General features: G+C 41.3%; 2 protein-coding genes across 2 annotated transcripts in view; one reads left to right on the top strand and one right to left on the bottom strand.

Moving 5' to 3' along the window:
• Window positions 1-6147, bottom strand: part of SELENOF (selenoprotein F) — a 42836-nt gene extending 36689 nt beyond the window's left edge. Inside the window, exons 1-2 of the mRNA XM_054981467.1 lie at window positions 6049-6147; window positions 2919-3086 (exon numbers count right to left, since the gene is read on the bottom strand). Of these exons, the coding sequence (XP_054837442.1) occupies window positions 2919-3086; window positions 6049-6117 (237 nt within the window). The 5' untranslated portion in view covers window positions 6118-6147. The remainder of the gene's footprint in view (window positions 1-2918; window positions 3087-6048) is intronic.
• A 601-nt stretch (window positions 6148-6748) lies between these two features.
• The window catches only part of HS2ST1 (heparan sulfate 2-O-sulfotransferase 1), a 143229-nt gene continuing 132588 nt past the window's right edge, over window positions 6749-17389 (top strand). The window contains exon 1 of the mRNA XM_054980681.1: window positions 6749-7167. Coding sequence (XP_054836656.1) covers window positions 7044-7167 — 124 coding nt within the window. The 5' untranslated portion in view covers window positions 6749-7043. The remainder of the gene's footprint in view (window positions 7168-17389) is intronic.

Genomic DNA, 17389 nt, shown 5'->3' with positions numbered 1-17389 from the left:
TTCCTAACATGATTCTCTACTTAGTAACGGCAAACGTTAAAACATCTGGTGGCAATTTCCAATATCATGTTTGCCTCTGATATGAAAAGCAAAAGTCAGTATGTGCTGGAGAAAAGCAGTAGGTAGGATATAGTTGTGCAGATGCAGAATTCTCCCCCTCCCTGCCTCTTTTCTACTACAATCCCTCCCTATGCTACATTTTACTGAAAGAATATTCTCGGAATAGTTTATCTTTAAATGAGGCATAGAACTGCCTGCCCTCTTCATTATTTCTAAACAACTGAAAGTGTATCACTCTTTCCCAAAAATACATTAAATTTTATGAGAAACTACTAGGTGGTTAAGTATTATTAGTCTGGAATAATTATTGTTCAGCACATTACCAAAATTGGACAACATCCAGAAATAAAAATAAGTGATAACATTTAGATTAAATTCATATGAGATCACCTGCAAATGCCAATCTTTTTTTCAGTTACCCACAGTATTTTTGTCTGATAAAAACTGCCGGGATTCAATTATCTAAATAATGAAGACAGCTGGCAGTTCTAGTTTAGGCTTCTTTCAAGATAAAATATTCAGAGATGCTTCCACTGGTACGTAATGCAACCCTGAAGTCTCTACAAATAAGTTCAAGATAAATTCTGTTCCCAGAGCAGAGAATTTTGGAAAAGCAAAGCACACAACTGAAGGGCACTTGACTGAAGACTCTCCCTGAATCCACAGGAATACCCAGAAGGCACTCTCCACGTAGTGAATATTGAGCACTCATCTACTAAAAATAGCAAGTTAGCCTTGTACAAAGCTAAGACAATTCTCAATGGGGATATAATGAAGAAAACTATTCACATCCAGATAAGTTACACTTGCTTAAAGTTTCACCAGACATCTATTAATTATGATAAATAAGAGTATACAGATTTATGTAGAATCATGATTACTGTAGCAATTAAAAGGTGAAAAAAATCCCCATTTTCTTTTAGGTTTTCAAATTGGTCCATTTTCCTTCCTACATGTGATTTGTTTTTGGTTAGTGAAGGGGCAATTCTGTTTTGCCCCTGGAGTAACTGTGGGGTTGGACACTGTACTCCAAGACAGCACTTGTTCTGTAGGCAATTCATTGGAGTCCTTTTGATTTGTAAAAAGGCATCTTCACTTTGCATCTAATAAGTCTGAGGCAGGCTAGAGAAATTAGGCTCAGAGTACAAGCATTCTCAAAGCTCAATTCCCCCTTTACCGCTGTTTCCTTCCCTACTCCAGTGAGTCAAGGCTAGCACATGCATTATCTTTTGCTACCAGAGTTTCCAATATAGCTGGAGTCCAACCTCTACTATGTTTTTCACAAGGGGCCCTCTCTATCCCTGGTAGCCCTCCCCTGCCCCAGAATTTGATATTTTATTAGTCCATATGCAGACATTCGAGTTTATAAACAGATATATTTTTTGTATGTCACTGATAACTATGATTGTATGATACTCGTAAAAGATATCTATGGTAAGAATTGGCCACTCTAAAAAGTAATCTCCTTTCAAAACCAGTTTCAAATACTTTAAAATACCCATCCATAGAAATCAATAGTATTTGGTCTGAAATCTTGGTATTTAAAAAAAAAAACATTAAATTTTTCAATTGTGACCCCACATGGAATGAATTTAACTCTTGTTCTGAATAGCCACTTCCATGTAGATTCAATAAGCATACCAGATCCAGTTTACTAGATACACCATTTGAGTCGGTAGATGACATTTAATATTCTCAAAGTTTCCAAAGATTCCACAGCTCTATGGTCAGCATCCTGCATATACTGCAGGCCTCACAGTTCTCCCAGAACATGTAGATTTTGCCAGTTTCCTTTTAAACTGCTCAGGATCACATAATAACACACACTGTAATCAAGAATACATTACCAGCAGTGCACTATAACCAGTAGCTACAGTCAGAGTCTACACATTCAGGTAGTCTTATACTTCCATTTGTTTGCACAACAGAATGACTTATCTTAATAACATAATAATATCAGGTATCACTCAATGTAAGACAGTTCAAGAACACAAGTTATTGGTAAATGCAAAAGGCAGTTTACTGTTAAATACAATTGACAGTAAAAACAAAAACTAGTATGATAGGTATAACCAAAAGATATTTTTATATGGAACTAACTTTCATGAACAGATTTTTTTTACTGCATTGGGAACTTGCATGCGCAGACTGAAAGCACATCCATATGTACATGTACACGACAGTACACATTTAGACGAGAGTTATCTGATGGGCCTGTATTTGCATTATGGAAATCAGACAGGAGTGAACTTTTCCATCTGTACTTGAAAATGGATGAGTGTCCCTAGTCATTATCTCTGGTGTCTCGGGCACTGCACACAACTATTTCTTGACTGGGGCCAGCAAGTATACTGGTAAGGACACTGAAAAGGGGAATAAAAACAACAACCCCACAAACCAGCCAGCAAGTGCACGAACAAACCATAATTAAAAAAAAGGGAAACCCACCTTGCCCAACATACAACTATTCGAAACAAAAAGGTTTGCTACTCCTCAAATCCATTTTTAATGACGTAGATATAGCATAATACAGTACAGTAGATATTACTAAAATCATCACATTACTCTGTTCTGAAGCTTATAACATTTTCTATTTTAATGAAACTAATTACCTGGTTAAAAAAATTAGGCTAAAAGACAGCAATAATTCTTCTAAGTGTCTGATGTAATATTTTAAATTGGCTACGTTTTCCTTCATTGATTGTTATATGTTCCTTCTCTAATCTCTCAAAATGCTTAAAGTAGACACATCAAGAATAAGAGGAATTACAAATGCTAGAAATGCCAATAGGACTAGCTTAAAGAGTACTGCAATGTCAAATAATGGTTACCTCTATTATTTTAATTATCAAACTTACCTTTCGAGTTTCAGGCTGAGCTTCTTCTTGGCAACACTTTCTGCAAAATGGATCTAGCTCACTTAAGCCAAACTGGTTAAGCAGGTCACAAGAACTGCATAGCAAATTACTGGAAAAGCCCAACTCTCGGCATGCCTCTGATGATAACTCTGCTCCAAACACAGATATCTAAAATAAAAGGATATTCAATTCTTCACTTAAAAGTAAGAAATTATTTAAGTGCAGCGAATGTTATTTACCAAAATTCAACTACCCGACAAAAAAAATGCAATATGATGAGGAACATAATTTTTGTATGTCTTTAAACCATTTGGAACCAGGTCCATGAAAGAGTGTTTTCTGTCACATCAACCTGCCCAACCAATAAGGTCTTCTTCAGAGGCTTTCCTTAGGATGCTTTTGCCTTCTAAACAGGGGATTGCAACCAGGGAGAGGGCCTTTTCAGTGGTGTTGCTTCACCCTCCCCAGACAAATCCATGAGGCAACAATTTAAATATTTCACTCACCAAGGCTTATAATGATTGAACTGTACTTCTGATCTGCAGTGAAATCCTAGGTAGATCTACACTGTTCAAAGCTCATTGACCTCAGAGATTTTAGAAAGATGCAACTGTGCTTACAATTGCACTTTTCACTGCTTTTTGGTTGTTCTGAGTTTGATTTGTTTCATATTTCTATTGCTTTTATTTATTCTTACTGAACACTTGGACCTGGAGCAAAAGGAATGAATGAGACACCATGCAAGTTTGCAAGTGTATCACTAAGGTCTTGGAATAGAGTATTTGCTGAAGCATGGGATAAGGATGTCAATCTTTCACTTGGGACATTTAAAACACTGTTAAAACTGAAACTTCTCAAACCTTTGTACATTACAGTGTTTATTGTTTTAAATCTGGGTTTGATATAAAGTTTTTGTAGTTTTTATTGGGAGACACGTATACACTGAAAAAGAGCATACAGACCACGCAAGTGCAATTTCATTAGCTAAAATAGCAAAAAGCATACTAAAAGCCTATTGATAATAACCCAATACTCTCTTCATGTATCAACAGAATTTTGATATTTTAATATGGAAGAAAGGCAATGTTATACACTGAAATGTAGGAATGGGAAAATAGTCTTTTGTTCACTTCATGTACATTATGCAGGAGATACAGTCACGTTGCTGTTATGTTATTATGTTTTGTGACATTATTTTTAAATGTTACATGTATAGCAAGTCTTTCAGATTAGCTATTTATCCAATAGTAAATTCTTGCCAGAGATTAGAAGCAATAAATTATGAACGGCATCCTTTTAAAACCAGAAATAAAGGGCCATTATTAATCTTTTTTTTCCTAATCATTTTTTTAAAATCAAGAACTAGTACAAACTCATGTTATGTGCTCCTAGGACAAGTCCAAAAATTATCAATTTCTTAGGACTGCAAAATATGAGGGAATGTCTCCATGACATCTCCTTCTTAATACACAGAAAGACTGAAAATACAATACAATCAATAGCTGAGACATTCCTAATCATCTACACTTTACTCCCAAAAAACTGGGTACTCATTTTACCAACCTCGGAAGGATGGAAGGCTGAGTCAACCTTAAGCCGGCTACCTGAACCCGGCTTCCACCAGTATCGAACTCAGGTCCTGAGCAGAGCTTGGGCTGCAGTACTGCAGCTTACTACTCTGCGCCACAGGGCTTATACACAACAGGGAATGGTAGTGGAAAAATTTGAAAACAAGCATAAAGCCAAGCACAGAGATTTATCTTAAACAAAGTATAATTAATTTCCCTGGCACATTTAGCAGTGTGGAAACTCCCTAGTAGGTGCATATCAACATCAGCAGGGAGTACCCAATAGCACAGCATTTAGTTCTCATCTCTACCAAGACATCTTTTTGAGAGCCAGTTTGGTGTAGTGGTTAAAAGTGCGGGACTCTAATCTGGAGAACCGGGTTTGATTCCTCACTCCTCCACTTGAAGCCAGCTGGGTGACCTTGGGTCAGTCACAGCTTCTAGCTCTCTCAGCCCCACCCACCTCACAGGGTGTTTTGTTGTGGGGATAATAATAATATACTTTGTAAACCGCTCTGAGTGGCTGTTAAGTCATCCTGAAGGGAGGTATATAAATTGAATTATTATTAACCAGGGCTTTTTTTCAGGGAAAAGAGGTGGTGGAACTCAGGACCGCACAATGACATCACTTTGGGTCAGCTGGAAAAAGGGGGGAGTTTTTTAAAGTTTAAATTGTCTTTGGTGAAAACAGTTACATGGCCGGTGGCCCCACCCCCTGATCTCCAGACAGAGGGGAGTTTATTGTCGAAGGCTTTCATGGCTGGAGAACGATGGTTGTTGTGGATTTTCTGGGCTGTATAGCCGTGGTCTAGGCATTATAGTTCCTGACGTTTCACCAGCAGCTGTGACTGGCATCTTCAGAGGTGTAGCACCAAAAGACAGAGATCTCTCAGTGTCACAGTGTCTGTGAAGATGCCAGTCACAGCGGCTGGCGAAACATCAGGAACCACAATGCGAAGACCACAGCTATACAGCTCGGAAAATCCATAACAACCATCAGAGGGAAGTTTAGATTGCCTTCCATGCCGCTGTGTGGAGGGCAATCTAAACTCCCCTCTGTCTGGAGATCAGGGGGCGGGGCCACCAGCCATGTGACCATTTTCAAGAGATTCCAGAACTCCGTTCCACCAGGTTCCCGCTGAAAAAAAAAGCCCTCTTATTAACTATTTCTTATGACACAGTCCAGTAAACAAACTGCAACGACATAAATTAATCCTATATAATCAAATTGTATTGTGAAAATATATTACCTACAAAAACGATTTTCACAAATAAATCATACTAGGTTTATCATGCATTAACATTTAAGTCGTCATGATGTTTGATCGTTCCAATCAAAGGTCTCAATATTTAATACGCCTTCCTGCGGATAGCCGCATTTCTCTTGACTTCAAAGTAAATGCTATAGTGCTCAGAAGTGCTTACTCCCATGGAACTACACCTTCGATCGCACTGCCAGAACACGAGTAGCCACCACTGGAGAGAGAAGCAGCGGCTGGGCCTCTCCACATGACCTCAGCTCTTTACTGAGAAACTCATGGCTCCAAGCCCCCTGACCTTACCGCTTGTAACGTCGTTAGCAGGCACACCCCAAAGCAGCCCAAATCCATCACTCCTTTCTTCCCCGCCATGTTGGCACGTTAACGTTTGCCGGCACCACGGGGAAACGACTGAGAGCCAGCCCTGTGCTGACCACTAAGGCGCCTGATTCTAGTGACAACAAACAACTCTTCCTAGGTCCCTCCATACCCTGGAAACAAGTTTGGACAGAATTTTAATGAAGAATTCGGTTCGCTTTATCGCTAGGAGAAATTTCAGCAACGCTCCAAGACTCACCAGCCCTTCGTTATATTCAGGCACCACTGTAAACACCTTAGAAAGGGCCTATTCCTACATAACTACGTAAGAGTTGACGGGCGTGTGAAAACAGACAAGGGGCTTGTCCAATCAATTTGCAATGAATGGCTTTTTTCAGGCACACGAGTGCCCAATGCCCTACGGAAAGGTGGAAGAAGCTTGTCCAATGGGAACACGAGGTGCCTAGAGGGGGCCACGGTACGGCCCCTTCTGGTTACGTGCTGAAGCGTTTGTGCGTGGGTTGACGGGGAATCTGGCCAATGGGAATTGGGAATGGAGAGCCGGGAAGCCAATGGGAGGAGGTTATTCGGGCGGAGCTTGTGTTCCGTCTGGTCAATGGTAGAGGTTGTGGGCGTGTGTGCGACCGGGCGTTTGGTTGCTGAGCAGCGCACGCAGGCTGGCGGTTGGGCGGGGGAGCGTGTGCGTCTTTGGCCGTTTAACGAGATTTGGTGGTGGTTGGTCGGCTGGCGGCCGAAGAGGCGCTTTACGAGCCGCAGCCGGGTCCTCCGAGGGATGTGAGAGCCGCGGACTCTACTTGCCCTCCGCCCCCCTCATTTGCCCGCCCGCCCACCGCGTCCCCCTGCTGAGGCTCCTGCCGGCCTTCCCAGCCGGGCCCCGCGTGATGTCGTGATCCCCAGGCGGCCGTGCGACCAGACGGGCGGCGCTCAGGCGGCGGCGGCGGCGGCGGCAGCTGCTGCCGATGGGGCTGCTTCGGATTATGCTGCCGCCTAAGTTGCAGCTCTTGGCGGTGGTGGCGTTCGGGGTGTCCGTCCTCTTCCTGGAGAACCAGATCCAGAAGCTGGAAGAGTCCCGGGGGAAGCTGGGTGAGCAGGGGGCGGCTGTGCTGGTGGGGAGTCGGGGTGGTGGTGGAGGAGGAGCCGGGCGTAAGTCAAAGGGGAGGAGGCAGCGGGGCTCCCCGGTTCTTTCTGGCACCGCTTGGCTTCCCCTCGCGACCGGGGTGCGACGGAGACGGGGAAGAAAGGGCGGGAGAGCAGCGACCTGTGCCAGCTTTGAGGACTGACGGGCAGAAGAGCAGAGAATCTGCCCGTGCCCAGCGTTGTAAATTCCAAAGCCGGTTTGGAGGGCTGCTACGTCCAGGGCAGTAGCTGCGGCTCTCGAGTGTTTTGAGTTTGTTGGGTTATGAAACCGCTTTGGAATGCGTGCGTGCGTTTGTGTAGGACCTGGTGGGGGTTCACGTGTTCCCTACTCTCAAAGGAGAAAATTAATTTCAATGCTCGCGTTGTAAGCAGTCCGCCTGCGCTGTGCAGCCGACGATAGGGAAGCCAGTCCAAAGCTTCCCTTCGTCTGTGAAATGTCTCAGAAATAATCTTCGTCTTAAAAAAACCCCTTCAAACTTGCAAAAAGAGACTGCAGCCTAGGGGAAGATGGGCAGTTAATTGAGCATAGTGGACTGTGGTGGAAGAACTCTCCTTTACTGAAAGAGGTTTACAATTAGTAGCCTGTATTTGCGTTTATTTATAATCAGTGTATACCTAATTCTGTAATATATATTAGAGTATGAATAAACATCTGAAGGTAGCATGATTCCCGAAGCCTCTTTTGCCGTATTCTTTACATAATGGTTGTTAAAGGGTATTTTTTTTAATTTGTAGCTCTTATGTTTATTTAGTGGTTCTGATGTGGAATAGTGTGTAAAGTGCAATTTTAATGTTTAATTTTAATGTTCATTTTGTTAAAACAGAATGCTTTGCCTAGCAGGTAGTGTTATTTATTTATATAGTCCCATGTAGTGTAGCAAGGATAAGGGAGCCCTGAGTCTGAACTGATGTTTATGCTGTTCTGTTAGGGTCAGGTTCTTTTCATTGTGTTTTCTTGGGCTCATGTGACACTGTCTATTTAACAAAAGTGCTCTTTTATTTGTTTGTTTTTAATATTTTTAGTATCTGTTTTATATAAGCTACTAATTAAAGAAACCTCTCTGATTGCTTTGCTTGTTTGTGGAAATTTTAGAGGAGTAGGACCTGATTTTCCATTTCTGCGTTGTATCCAGGAAGAGGTATTGCGGAGGGCGGGGGGGGGGAACCCTATTCTTATCTCTGACATAACTTTTATCTGGAAGAAAACTGGATAGCTGTATGTACATTAATTTTTGTTTTTCATTACCCTTTATAAACTTTAAAAAATGTTTCTTGCATGGCTAGCACCAACATTTTTATATTATCCATTGCTTCTAATGGTTGTCAAGTTTATTAGGGGATTCCAGTTCCAAGTATGAGAGTTCACAGTGCAATAAGAGAGTCAAAGAAGTTTGGGACTAAAATTTCTCACTTTTCATATAGGCTTGTTTTGCATAAATGAATGTAGAGAATCAAAATAATGCATTTTTGTTTGCTTTAGAAAAGGTTGTATTGGTTAAATCATGGTTTGTCACCGCAAAAGACCCATTTCAATTAAGTTTTCCAGTCACATTCTTAGAAGTATGCAGGAATGAGGGGGGGGGGGGAATCCTGCTGGCTATTTTCCATATCTCCACATAGTCCTGAATAAATGTGTGTAACTGACTACTACATCAATTTAAAAGTGTTTCTAACAATATAGCATATCAGTTCTAGATAATGCCATCCATGTTTCTTTTCCACTATGGAATATCATATGGTTGAGATGAGGAAGGGTTGTGTTTTTAAAATGAACATGTTCGTGTTTGGCATTTCTAAATGCAAATAAGAGTTTCATGGGTTAGCATTAGAGTAACATTAATTTGGAAATGGACTTAAGAACATAAGAACATAAGCAAAGCCATGTTGGATCAGGCCAGTGGCCCATCCAGTCCAACATTCTGTCACACACAGTGGCTAGAAATCCAGTGCCATCTAAAGGACTGTCAGTGAGGCCAGGACACCAGAAGCCCTCCCACTGCCTTCCTTCCAGCACCAAGACAACAGAGCACCACCTCCCCACAAAGAGAATACCATCTATCTCCTGTGGCTAATAGCCACTGATGGACCTCTGCTCCATATATTTGTCCAGTCCCCTCTTGAAGCTGGCAATGCTTGTAGCTGCCACCACCTCCTGTGGCAACGAATTCCATGTGTTTATCACCCTTTGTGTAAAGTAGTATTTTCTTCTATCTGTTCTAACCCGACTGCTCAATAATTTCATAGAGTGCCCACGAGTTCTTGTATTGTGAGAAAGGGAGAAAAACACATCTTTCTCTACCTTCTCTAACCCGTGCATTATCTTGTAAACCTCTATCATGTCTCCCCTCAGTCGTCTTTTCTCCAGGCTAAAGAGCCCCAAGCGCCTCAATCTTTCCTCATAGGGAAAGTGTTCCAACCCTTTAATCATTTTAGTTGCCCTTCTCTGTACTTTTTCCAGTGCTATGATATCTTTTTTAAGGTGTGGCGACCAGAACTGTACACAGTACTCCAAATGAGGCCTCACCATCGATTTATACAGAGGCATTATGATACCGGCTGATTTGTTTTCAATCCCTTTCCTAATAACCCCTAGCATAGCATTAGCTTTTTTTATGGCAGTCGCACACTGTGCTGACGTTTTTAGTGAGTTATCTATCATGACTCCAAGATCTCTCTCTTGGTCAGTCTCCGCCAGTTCAGACCCCATCAACTTGTATTTATATTTTGGATTTTTGGTTCCAATGTGCATTACTTTGCACTTGGCTACATTGAACCTCATTTGCCACATGGATGCCCACTCTTCTAGCCTCGACAGATCCCTTTGGAGTGCCTCACAATCCTCTCTGGCTTTCACCACCCTGAACAATTTCGTGTCATCTGCAAATTTAGCCACTTCACTGCTTAATCCCAATTCCAAATCATTAATAAACAAGTTAAAAAGCATTGGACCCAATACCGACCCCTGTGGCACCCCACTGCTCACCACCCTCCACTGTGAGAAGTGCCCGTTTATACTCACTCTCTGTTTCCTATTAATTAGCCAGTTTTCGATCCACGAGAGGACTTGGCCCTTTATCCCATAGCTACTGAGCTTACTTAGGAGCCTTTGATGAGGAACTTTGTCAAAAGCTTTCTGGAAGTCAAGATAAACAATATCTATCGGGTCTCCCTTGTCCACTTGTTTGTTCACTCCCTCAAAGAACTCTAACAGATTGGTGAGACAAGATCTTCCCTTACAGAACCCATGCTGAGTTTTCCTCATCAGCTTTTGGTCATCAATGTGCCCCACTAATTTTATTTTTGATAATAGTTTCCACCAACTTACCCGGTATTGACGTCAGGTTGACTGGCCTGTAATTTCCCGGATCTCCCCTGGAACCTTTTTTAAAGATGGGGACAACATTAGCTACCTTCCAGTCCTCAGGAACAGATGCAGAGTTTAATGACAGATTACATATTTTTGTGAGGAGATCTAGAAGTTCACACTTGAGTTCTTTCAGAACTCTTGGATGTATGCCATCTGGGCCCGGTGATTTATCAGTTTTTAAATTATCTAGCAGTCGCATAACCTCCTCTCTCGTCACCTCAATGTGACTCAGGTCTTTCAAAACCCCTCCCAAAGTCAGCGCTTCCGGAGTGGGCATGCACTTCTTATCTTCCACAGTGAAGACAGAAGCAAAGAACACATTCAGCTTCTCGGCCATTTCCCTATCACCCTTTAGTAATCCTTCTACGCCTTGGTCATCCAAGGGCCCCACTGCCTCCCTAGCTGGTTTCCTACTTCTAATATATTTAAAGAATTGTTTATTGTTTTTCTTTATGTTCTTTGCAATATGCTCCTCATATTCCCTTTTTGCCTGTCTAATCACAGACTTGCACTTTTTTTGCCACAGCTTATGCTCCTTTTTATCAACCTCACTCCGACTAGTTTTCCACTGCCTAAAAGAATCCTTTTTACCTTTTACAGCTTCTATTACATTGCTTGTTAACGCAGATCAGGAGTCTCAATGCGTGGATGAGACGATGGTGTAGGGAGGAAGGGTTCAAGTTTGTTAGGCACTGGGATTCTTTTTGGGACAAGCGGGAGCTGTACAAGAGAGACGGTCTCCACTTGTCCCGAGAAGGAACCCGGCTGCTGGCACTTAAAATCAAAAAGGTGGCAGAGCAGTTTTTAAACTAAATGCTAGGGGAAAGCCGACAAGAGATAAAGTGTCTCTGGTTCAGGATGGTTCATCTCAGAGAGATGAAGGGCTAGGTATAACACTTCTACAGGGAGATAGATTAGAGTTGTCAACTGAGATGGAGACAAACAGTGCAGATGACCTAACTACGTCTCGAGGCAAAGTGTGCCGGGGAAGTTACAGGTGTTTATATACAAATGCTAGAAGTGTCCGAGGTAAAATTGGGGAGCTGGAATGTTTAGTGTTCCATAGACATTAGTGAATCCATAGACATTGTGGGCATATCAGAAACTTGGTGGGATGAGGAAAATCAGTGGGACAGGGTGATTCCTGGATATAAATTATATCGGAAGGATAGGGAGGGAAGGGTTGGTGGTGGGGTGGCTCTATATGTCAGAGAAGGTATACATTCCAGTAGGATTGAGAAGGTAACTGAATTAGATTCGCTTCTGGAAATGCTATGGGTTGAAATTACGGGCCCAAATGGAAACTTAACTGTGGGAGTTTGTTATCGCCCTCCAGATCAGAAAATAGAGGAGGATTATAAAATGATGACAGGATTAAAGATGGCTGCTAAACAAAAAAACTGTGTTGTAATGGGTAATTTTAACTACCCACACATTGACTGGGCCAATGGGTGTTCGAATCGGGGGAGAGAAAGTGAGTTTCTAGACTGTCTCAATGACTGTGCTATGGAACAGATGGTTACAGAACCTACTAGGGGAGAGGTGATCCTGGATTTGGTCCTCAGTAATGCTGAAGACCTGGTGAGAGATGTAAATGTGATTGCACCACTTGGGAACAGTGACCATAATGTTATTGAGTACAACATATGTATAAATAGAAAATTGCCAAATAAGACCAACACAGCCATGTTTAACTTCAAAAGGGGTAACTTTTCTGAGATGAGGGGGTACGTGAAGAAGAAACTGAAAGGGAAAGTAAAAAAGGTCAAAACACTTGGGGAATCTTGGAGACTATTTAAAACTACAATCCTGGAAGCTCAAATTAAATATATACCGCTGGTTAGGAAAGGCACAAATAGGTTTAGGAAAAGGCCAGACTTGTTACAGAGCTTGGTTAAAGAGAAGGGAGTAAATAAGACCTCATGCTAGTTGAGTGCCATGAGATCCAGGATGGTATCTCTTCAATCCTGGCCTCTGTTGTGAGACACCAGTATGGTGTGGTCTCTACTCATAATGTAGATATGATATCTACATTATGCCAGTCCCAGTAAACGGACTGGGACCAGTATACCTGAGGGACCGCCTCTCCCCATATGTACCCCGGAGAGCGCTTAGATTAGCAGGAAAACATCTACTGGTGGTCCCTGGCCCTAGGGAGGCTCAACTGGCCTCGACCAGGGCCAGGGTGTTTTCAATCCTTGCCCCAACCTGATGGAACTCTCTGTTGGAGGATACTTGGGCCTGCCAGGACCTTGTGTCCTTTCGGCGGGCCTGTAAGACAGAGATGTTCTGCCAGGCATTGGGTTGCGGCCAGTATTCAGATCCACCCATTGGCCTCCCTGCCTGTCTCCTATTAGTGGGGGGCTATATGAGCCATCTGCCCCAACTCACGTCTTCACCCCTCTCTTCCCCTTATGGTTGGCAGGGAAGGGTGGAGTGAATCCCGTCCTGGGATATTAGGAACATGGTGCAGAGTGTTTTTTTTTATGCTGCTAAATCTGGCTTTTATTATTATTCGATGTACTGTTTTATTAATGTGTTTTTATCTGTATGTTGTAATCCACCCTGAGCCCATTTGTGGGGAGGGCAGACTATACATTTAATTAATAATAGTAATATGTGGTCTGAGTTAAAGCCAGTATTTTCCACATATCTGCCCCTGCCCTGGCATTAACAAATCAGTCTTAACTTGGTGTATTTCCTAGTGGGCTGTGGATTCAAGTTAACAGTTTTAGCCTATGCTATAACTGTGTTAAATATTGACTTCTTGTTAAGCATATATATATTTTTTTGCAAATTAACTTGAAGCACAAAAAAGAAATAAACCCATTTTTTAAAAAGCTGGCCTAAATACAAAATTTATTATTTTAACAAATTAGTGACTACCTATCCTACTGGAGAACAACTTAATCTGAACATAGCTGGCTAAAGAAATAATAACAGCCATGCCTGTAAAGGAGGGTTTCATACTATTACTGATTTGTTGACTTTTTTTGTGCATTGTAGCAATGTGAATTGTGATGTAACAGAAATTAACAGAATGTATGCTTTCATACAGTGTTTTATTTTGTTAAGAGCCAGTGTGGTGTAGTGGTTAGAGTGCTGAACTGGGAGACCCAGGCTCCAATTCCCACTGTACCATGAAATGCTGTTGGGGGACTTTGTGCCAGTCATGCCCACTCAGCCTAAGCTACCTTGTTGGGTTGTTGTGGGGATAAATTGAAGAAGAGAAGAATGGAAGCCACTTCGGATCCCAGTTGTGGCAAAAGGTGCAGTATAAATGAAGTAAATTAATGCCAGTGCGAACTTCAGCAAACCAGTCTTTTTAAAAAAAAAACATTGTATTGCTTGATTAATCAACTAAGTAGTTGAAAATTATCTGTAGTGTTACATGTAAATTTTAGCATAATAAAATGGATTGTGTCCCCTTCTTCTTTGGTTTTTAGTTTTAGTTTAAAATGGAAAAGGAATGGCTGTTTAACTTCTACTGTGATACACCTACATGACTTCAGCTTTGACAGTAGAAAACAGAATCTTGATGATAAACTGCTGATAGAACGTATTTTCTGGGTAATTTTTGATAGTACAGCATCCTGTGATTTGACATGCTAGCAAGAATTGCTTTTATGCTTAGAACAAGATCATCATTCTGGTTTGAGTTATACAGACTAACTGGCATATAGTCAGAAGCAAAATCCACCTTCCCTTGCAAACTGAAATGGCACTATTTCTTGCACATAGACAGCTCAGTCCGTCTTGAGTCAGTGATTTCTGTTATATATAGTTGTTGCTTGATGTTTTCATAATGTTCCCTCCTCTGCATTTCCGGTTTTATTTGTTTCTTCTTTACATGCTGTTAAAATAGCATTTCTTAAAAGCTGAAAAATTCACCGAGATTGATCTTAGATACTGTATTTAAATGTTGGATGACAAAAGGGTTATTGAAGAAAGATGAACTTCCAGAGAAGCAGAAACAATTCTTTGTGTTTGCTTTCAATGTACAATATGTGGAATTGCACCCCCCTCTTTCCCCAAACTATTTTTTGAAATTGTCTGAAGAACTGAGTCAAATAGGTCTAGGATAAATAGACAAATTTGTAACTAACAAATGACTGGATCTGGATGGCAAAATCTGAGAATTCTTAAAGAATGCAAATGTGAAGTTGTTGATTTTCTAACTGTAGTACATAACTACAGAAGGAGTACATAACTATGAAATACATAACTACGAGGAGCCCTGTGGCGCAGAGTGGTAAGCTGCAGTACCGCAGCCCAAGCTCTGCTCATGACTTGAGTTCGATCCTGGCAGAAGCCAGATTCAAGTAGCTGGCTCAAGGTTGACTCAGCCTTCCATCCTTCCGAGGTTGGTAAAATGAGTACCCAGTTTCCTGGGAGTAAAGTGTAGATGACTAGGGAAGGCAATGACAAACTACCCCGTAACAGAAGTCTGCAAAGAAAACGTCGTGATGCGACGTCCCCCCATGGGTCAGTAATGACTTGGTGCTAGCACAGAGGACTACTTTTACCTTTTTTTTTTAGTACATAACTAATCACTTAAATGAGCCTCCCTAATGGGGGATTGGAAAATAACCAATATAATGTTGATTTTTTAAAAAAGAGGATCCAGATAATTACTGGCTTAGGTTGTCTGGTGTCTATCTGTTAAAGACAGAAATAGAAAGCATGTAGCCCTACTGAGTAAGAATCAGCATGGTTTCTGCAAAAGGGTACTTCTGTCCTACCAAACTTCTGAAGTACATTGTTAAACATATGTGAGCTGGTAGAATTCTCTATGTTGCTTTTCAAAACACTTTAGATAATGCCCCTACCAAAGGTTTCTGAGGAAAAATAGCAGTCATGGAATAAAAATATGGGGCCTTTTGATGAATTAGTAACTGATTAAATGACTGTGAGGTAGCGAATGGAATAAATGGAGAGTTCTCATAATAAAGGGAATTAAATACTAAGGTGATCTTGAATCTGTACTAGGACCAGTGCTAGTTAATCTGTTCGTAAATGATCTGGAATTGGGGGTAAACAGCTTGTAAAATATGTGTATATTATTCAGGATGGTGAGGGCCAAAATGGGGCTGTAAAGAGTTCCAAGAGGATCTCTTTAAATGGAGCAAATGGGCAACACAATTACAAATGAGGTTCAGTGTCAATAAGGGTAAAGTGATGTCGTAAGATGAAAAATGCTGACATTTCATGTATTCTGATGGGATCTGAACTAGTAGAAACTGACTAGGACAGAGATCCTGGCATCAGAGCAGCAGGACTGAGAGGCGGATTCTATGCAGAAGATGAAGAAAGAGATTGAAATTTGCATTTGCACCATAGAGAGGAATTACACAGAATGTTCTGTAAGGATATTCATAGTTAAGCTTGATTTTAAATATTTTGTATTGGTTCAGAACACCTAGTTTAAAGCTGTTCTTTTTAACCTGTGATCTGAAAATAATACTGCATGTTCTGTTGCTGTGAAATTTCCCTACATTTAACTAATGAAGTGTTTTAACTTCGAGTCTTCATTTAAAGAAATTGCCATATTTGCAGATGTGTGGTAGTTTCTGCACATTTTTGTTGCCTCGGGTTGTTGAAGCAGAAGACATAACTGAGTTTTGAAACTACTTGTGGCATGGTTTTTGCCTGTTTGCATGACAACTCATTAGAAAGTTTTGTATGATCCTGAATCTCAGTCTTGCCTTTCATTTATTGCTGTTTAATTAGTTCAAAACCAATCTGTTTCACAGTTTTCAATTCATGTTTGGTTTCTTCTTTTGTCTGAATACTTTGGCATAATTAGATTTTAAATATCATATTGGATTTAATTGTGCCCAGATTGGCAAAATAGCTATTTTTTGATAGTATTTATATTACTATAGATGTGGATTGGCAGTGAGGGGAGGGGAAATTGACAGTTTGCTCATAAGTTGTTCCATCTTAAAATGTTAGTTATTCTGGTATCACTAATACTTCTCAGGATGTTGATCCAGTAATGCTGAATTGCTCCTTAGGAGCAAAAGGGTGGATGACTGAAGGAAACAATGTGAGAGACTTTAGTTTCAGGAAGAAATAAGGAGAAGTTGCCCAAGGACCATTAGAGCTAAGAAGATTACATTAAAAAGCAAATATTGTAAATATGAATAGACAGATGAGGGACCTGTAAGGACTTACAGGGGTTTCTCATTCCTCCCACCCCACTATTTCCTCCTGATGTTCCTTGAAAGCTCCCATAGCTGTTTCCAGTTTTCTGCTCTCCTTCCCATCTACCAGCCAACCTACTTTTATCAGTCCTCTTTTCAGCTTACCATCCTAAGCTACTCTGGCAGCCTCTATCTGGGAAAACTATAATAATAATAGTATAGTAACATTCAATTTATATTCTGCCCTTCAGAACAACTTAATGTCCACTCCGAGCAGCTTATAAAGTATGTCATCCCCACAATAATCACCCTGTGATGTGGGTGAGTCTGAGAGAGCTCTGAAGAGCTGTGACTGACCCAAGGTCACCCAGCTGGCTTCAAGTGGAGGAGTGGGGAATCAAACATGGTTCTTCAGATTGGAGTCCTGTAGCTCCTAACTACTACACCAAACTGGCCCAGTCGTGTGGTAGAGAACTCACTTTCCCCTTTATCCCCTCCCTTCATTTCCTCTTTCCTTCCTTTGCTGTGAAGTAGGATAGACTGTGGATGTATAACTGGCCCAAAGTTACCCAGTAAGCTTCCATGTCAGAGTGGTGATTGAGGCTTGGGTCTCCCAGATCCTCCTCTGAAATTCTCACTATTAAACCACACTGGC

Source organism: Eublepharis macularius, chromosome 5 (assembly GCF_028583425.1).
Source record: "Eublepharis macularius isolate TG4126 chromosome 5, MPM_Emac_v1.0, whole genome shotgun sequence".
NCBI classification, from domain to species: domain Eukaryota; kingdom Metazoa; phylum Chordata; class Lepidosauria; order Squamata; family Eublepharidae; genus Eublepharis; species Eublepharis macularius.
This window is presented reverse-complemented; position numbering and strand designations above follow the sequence as displayed.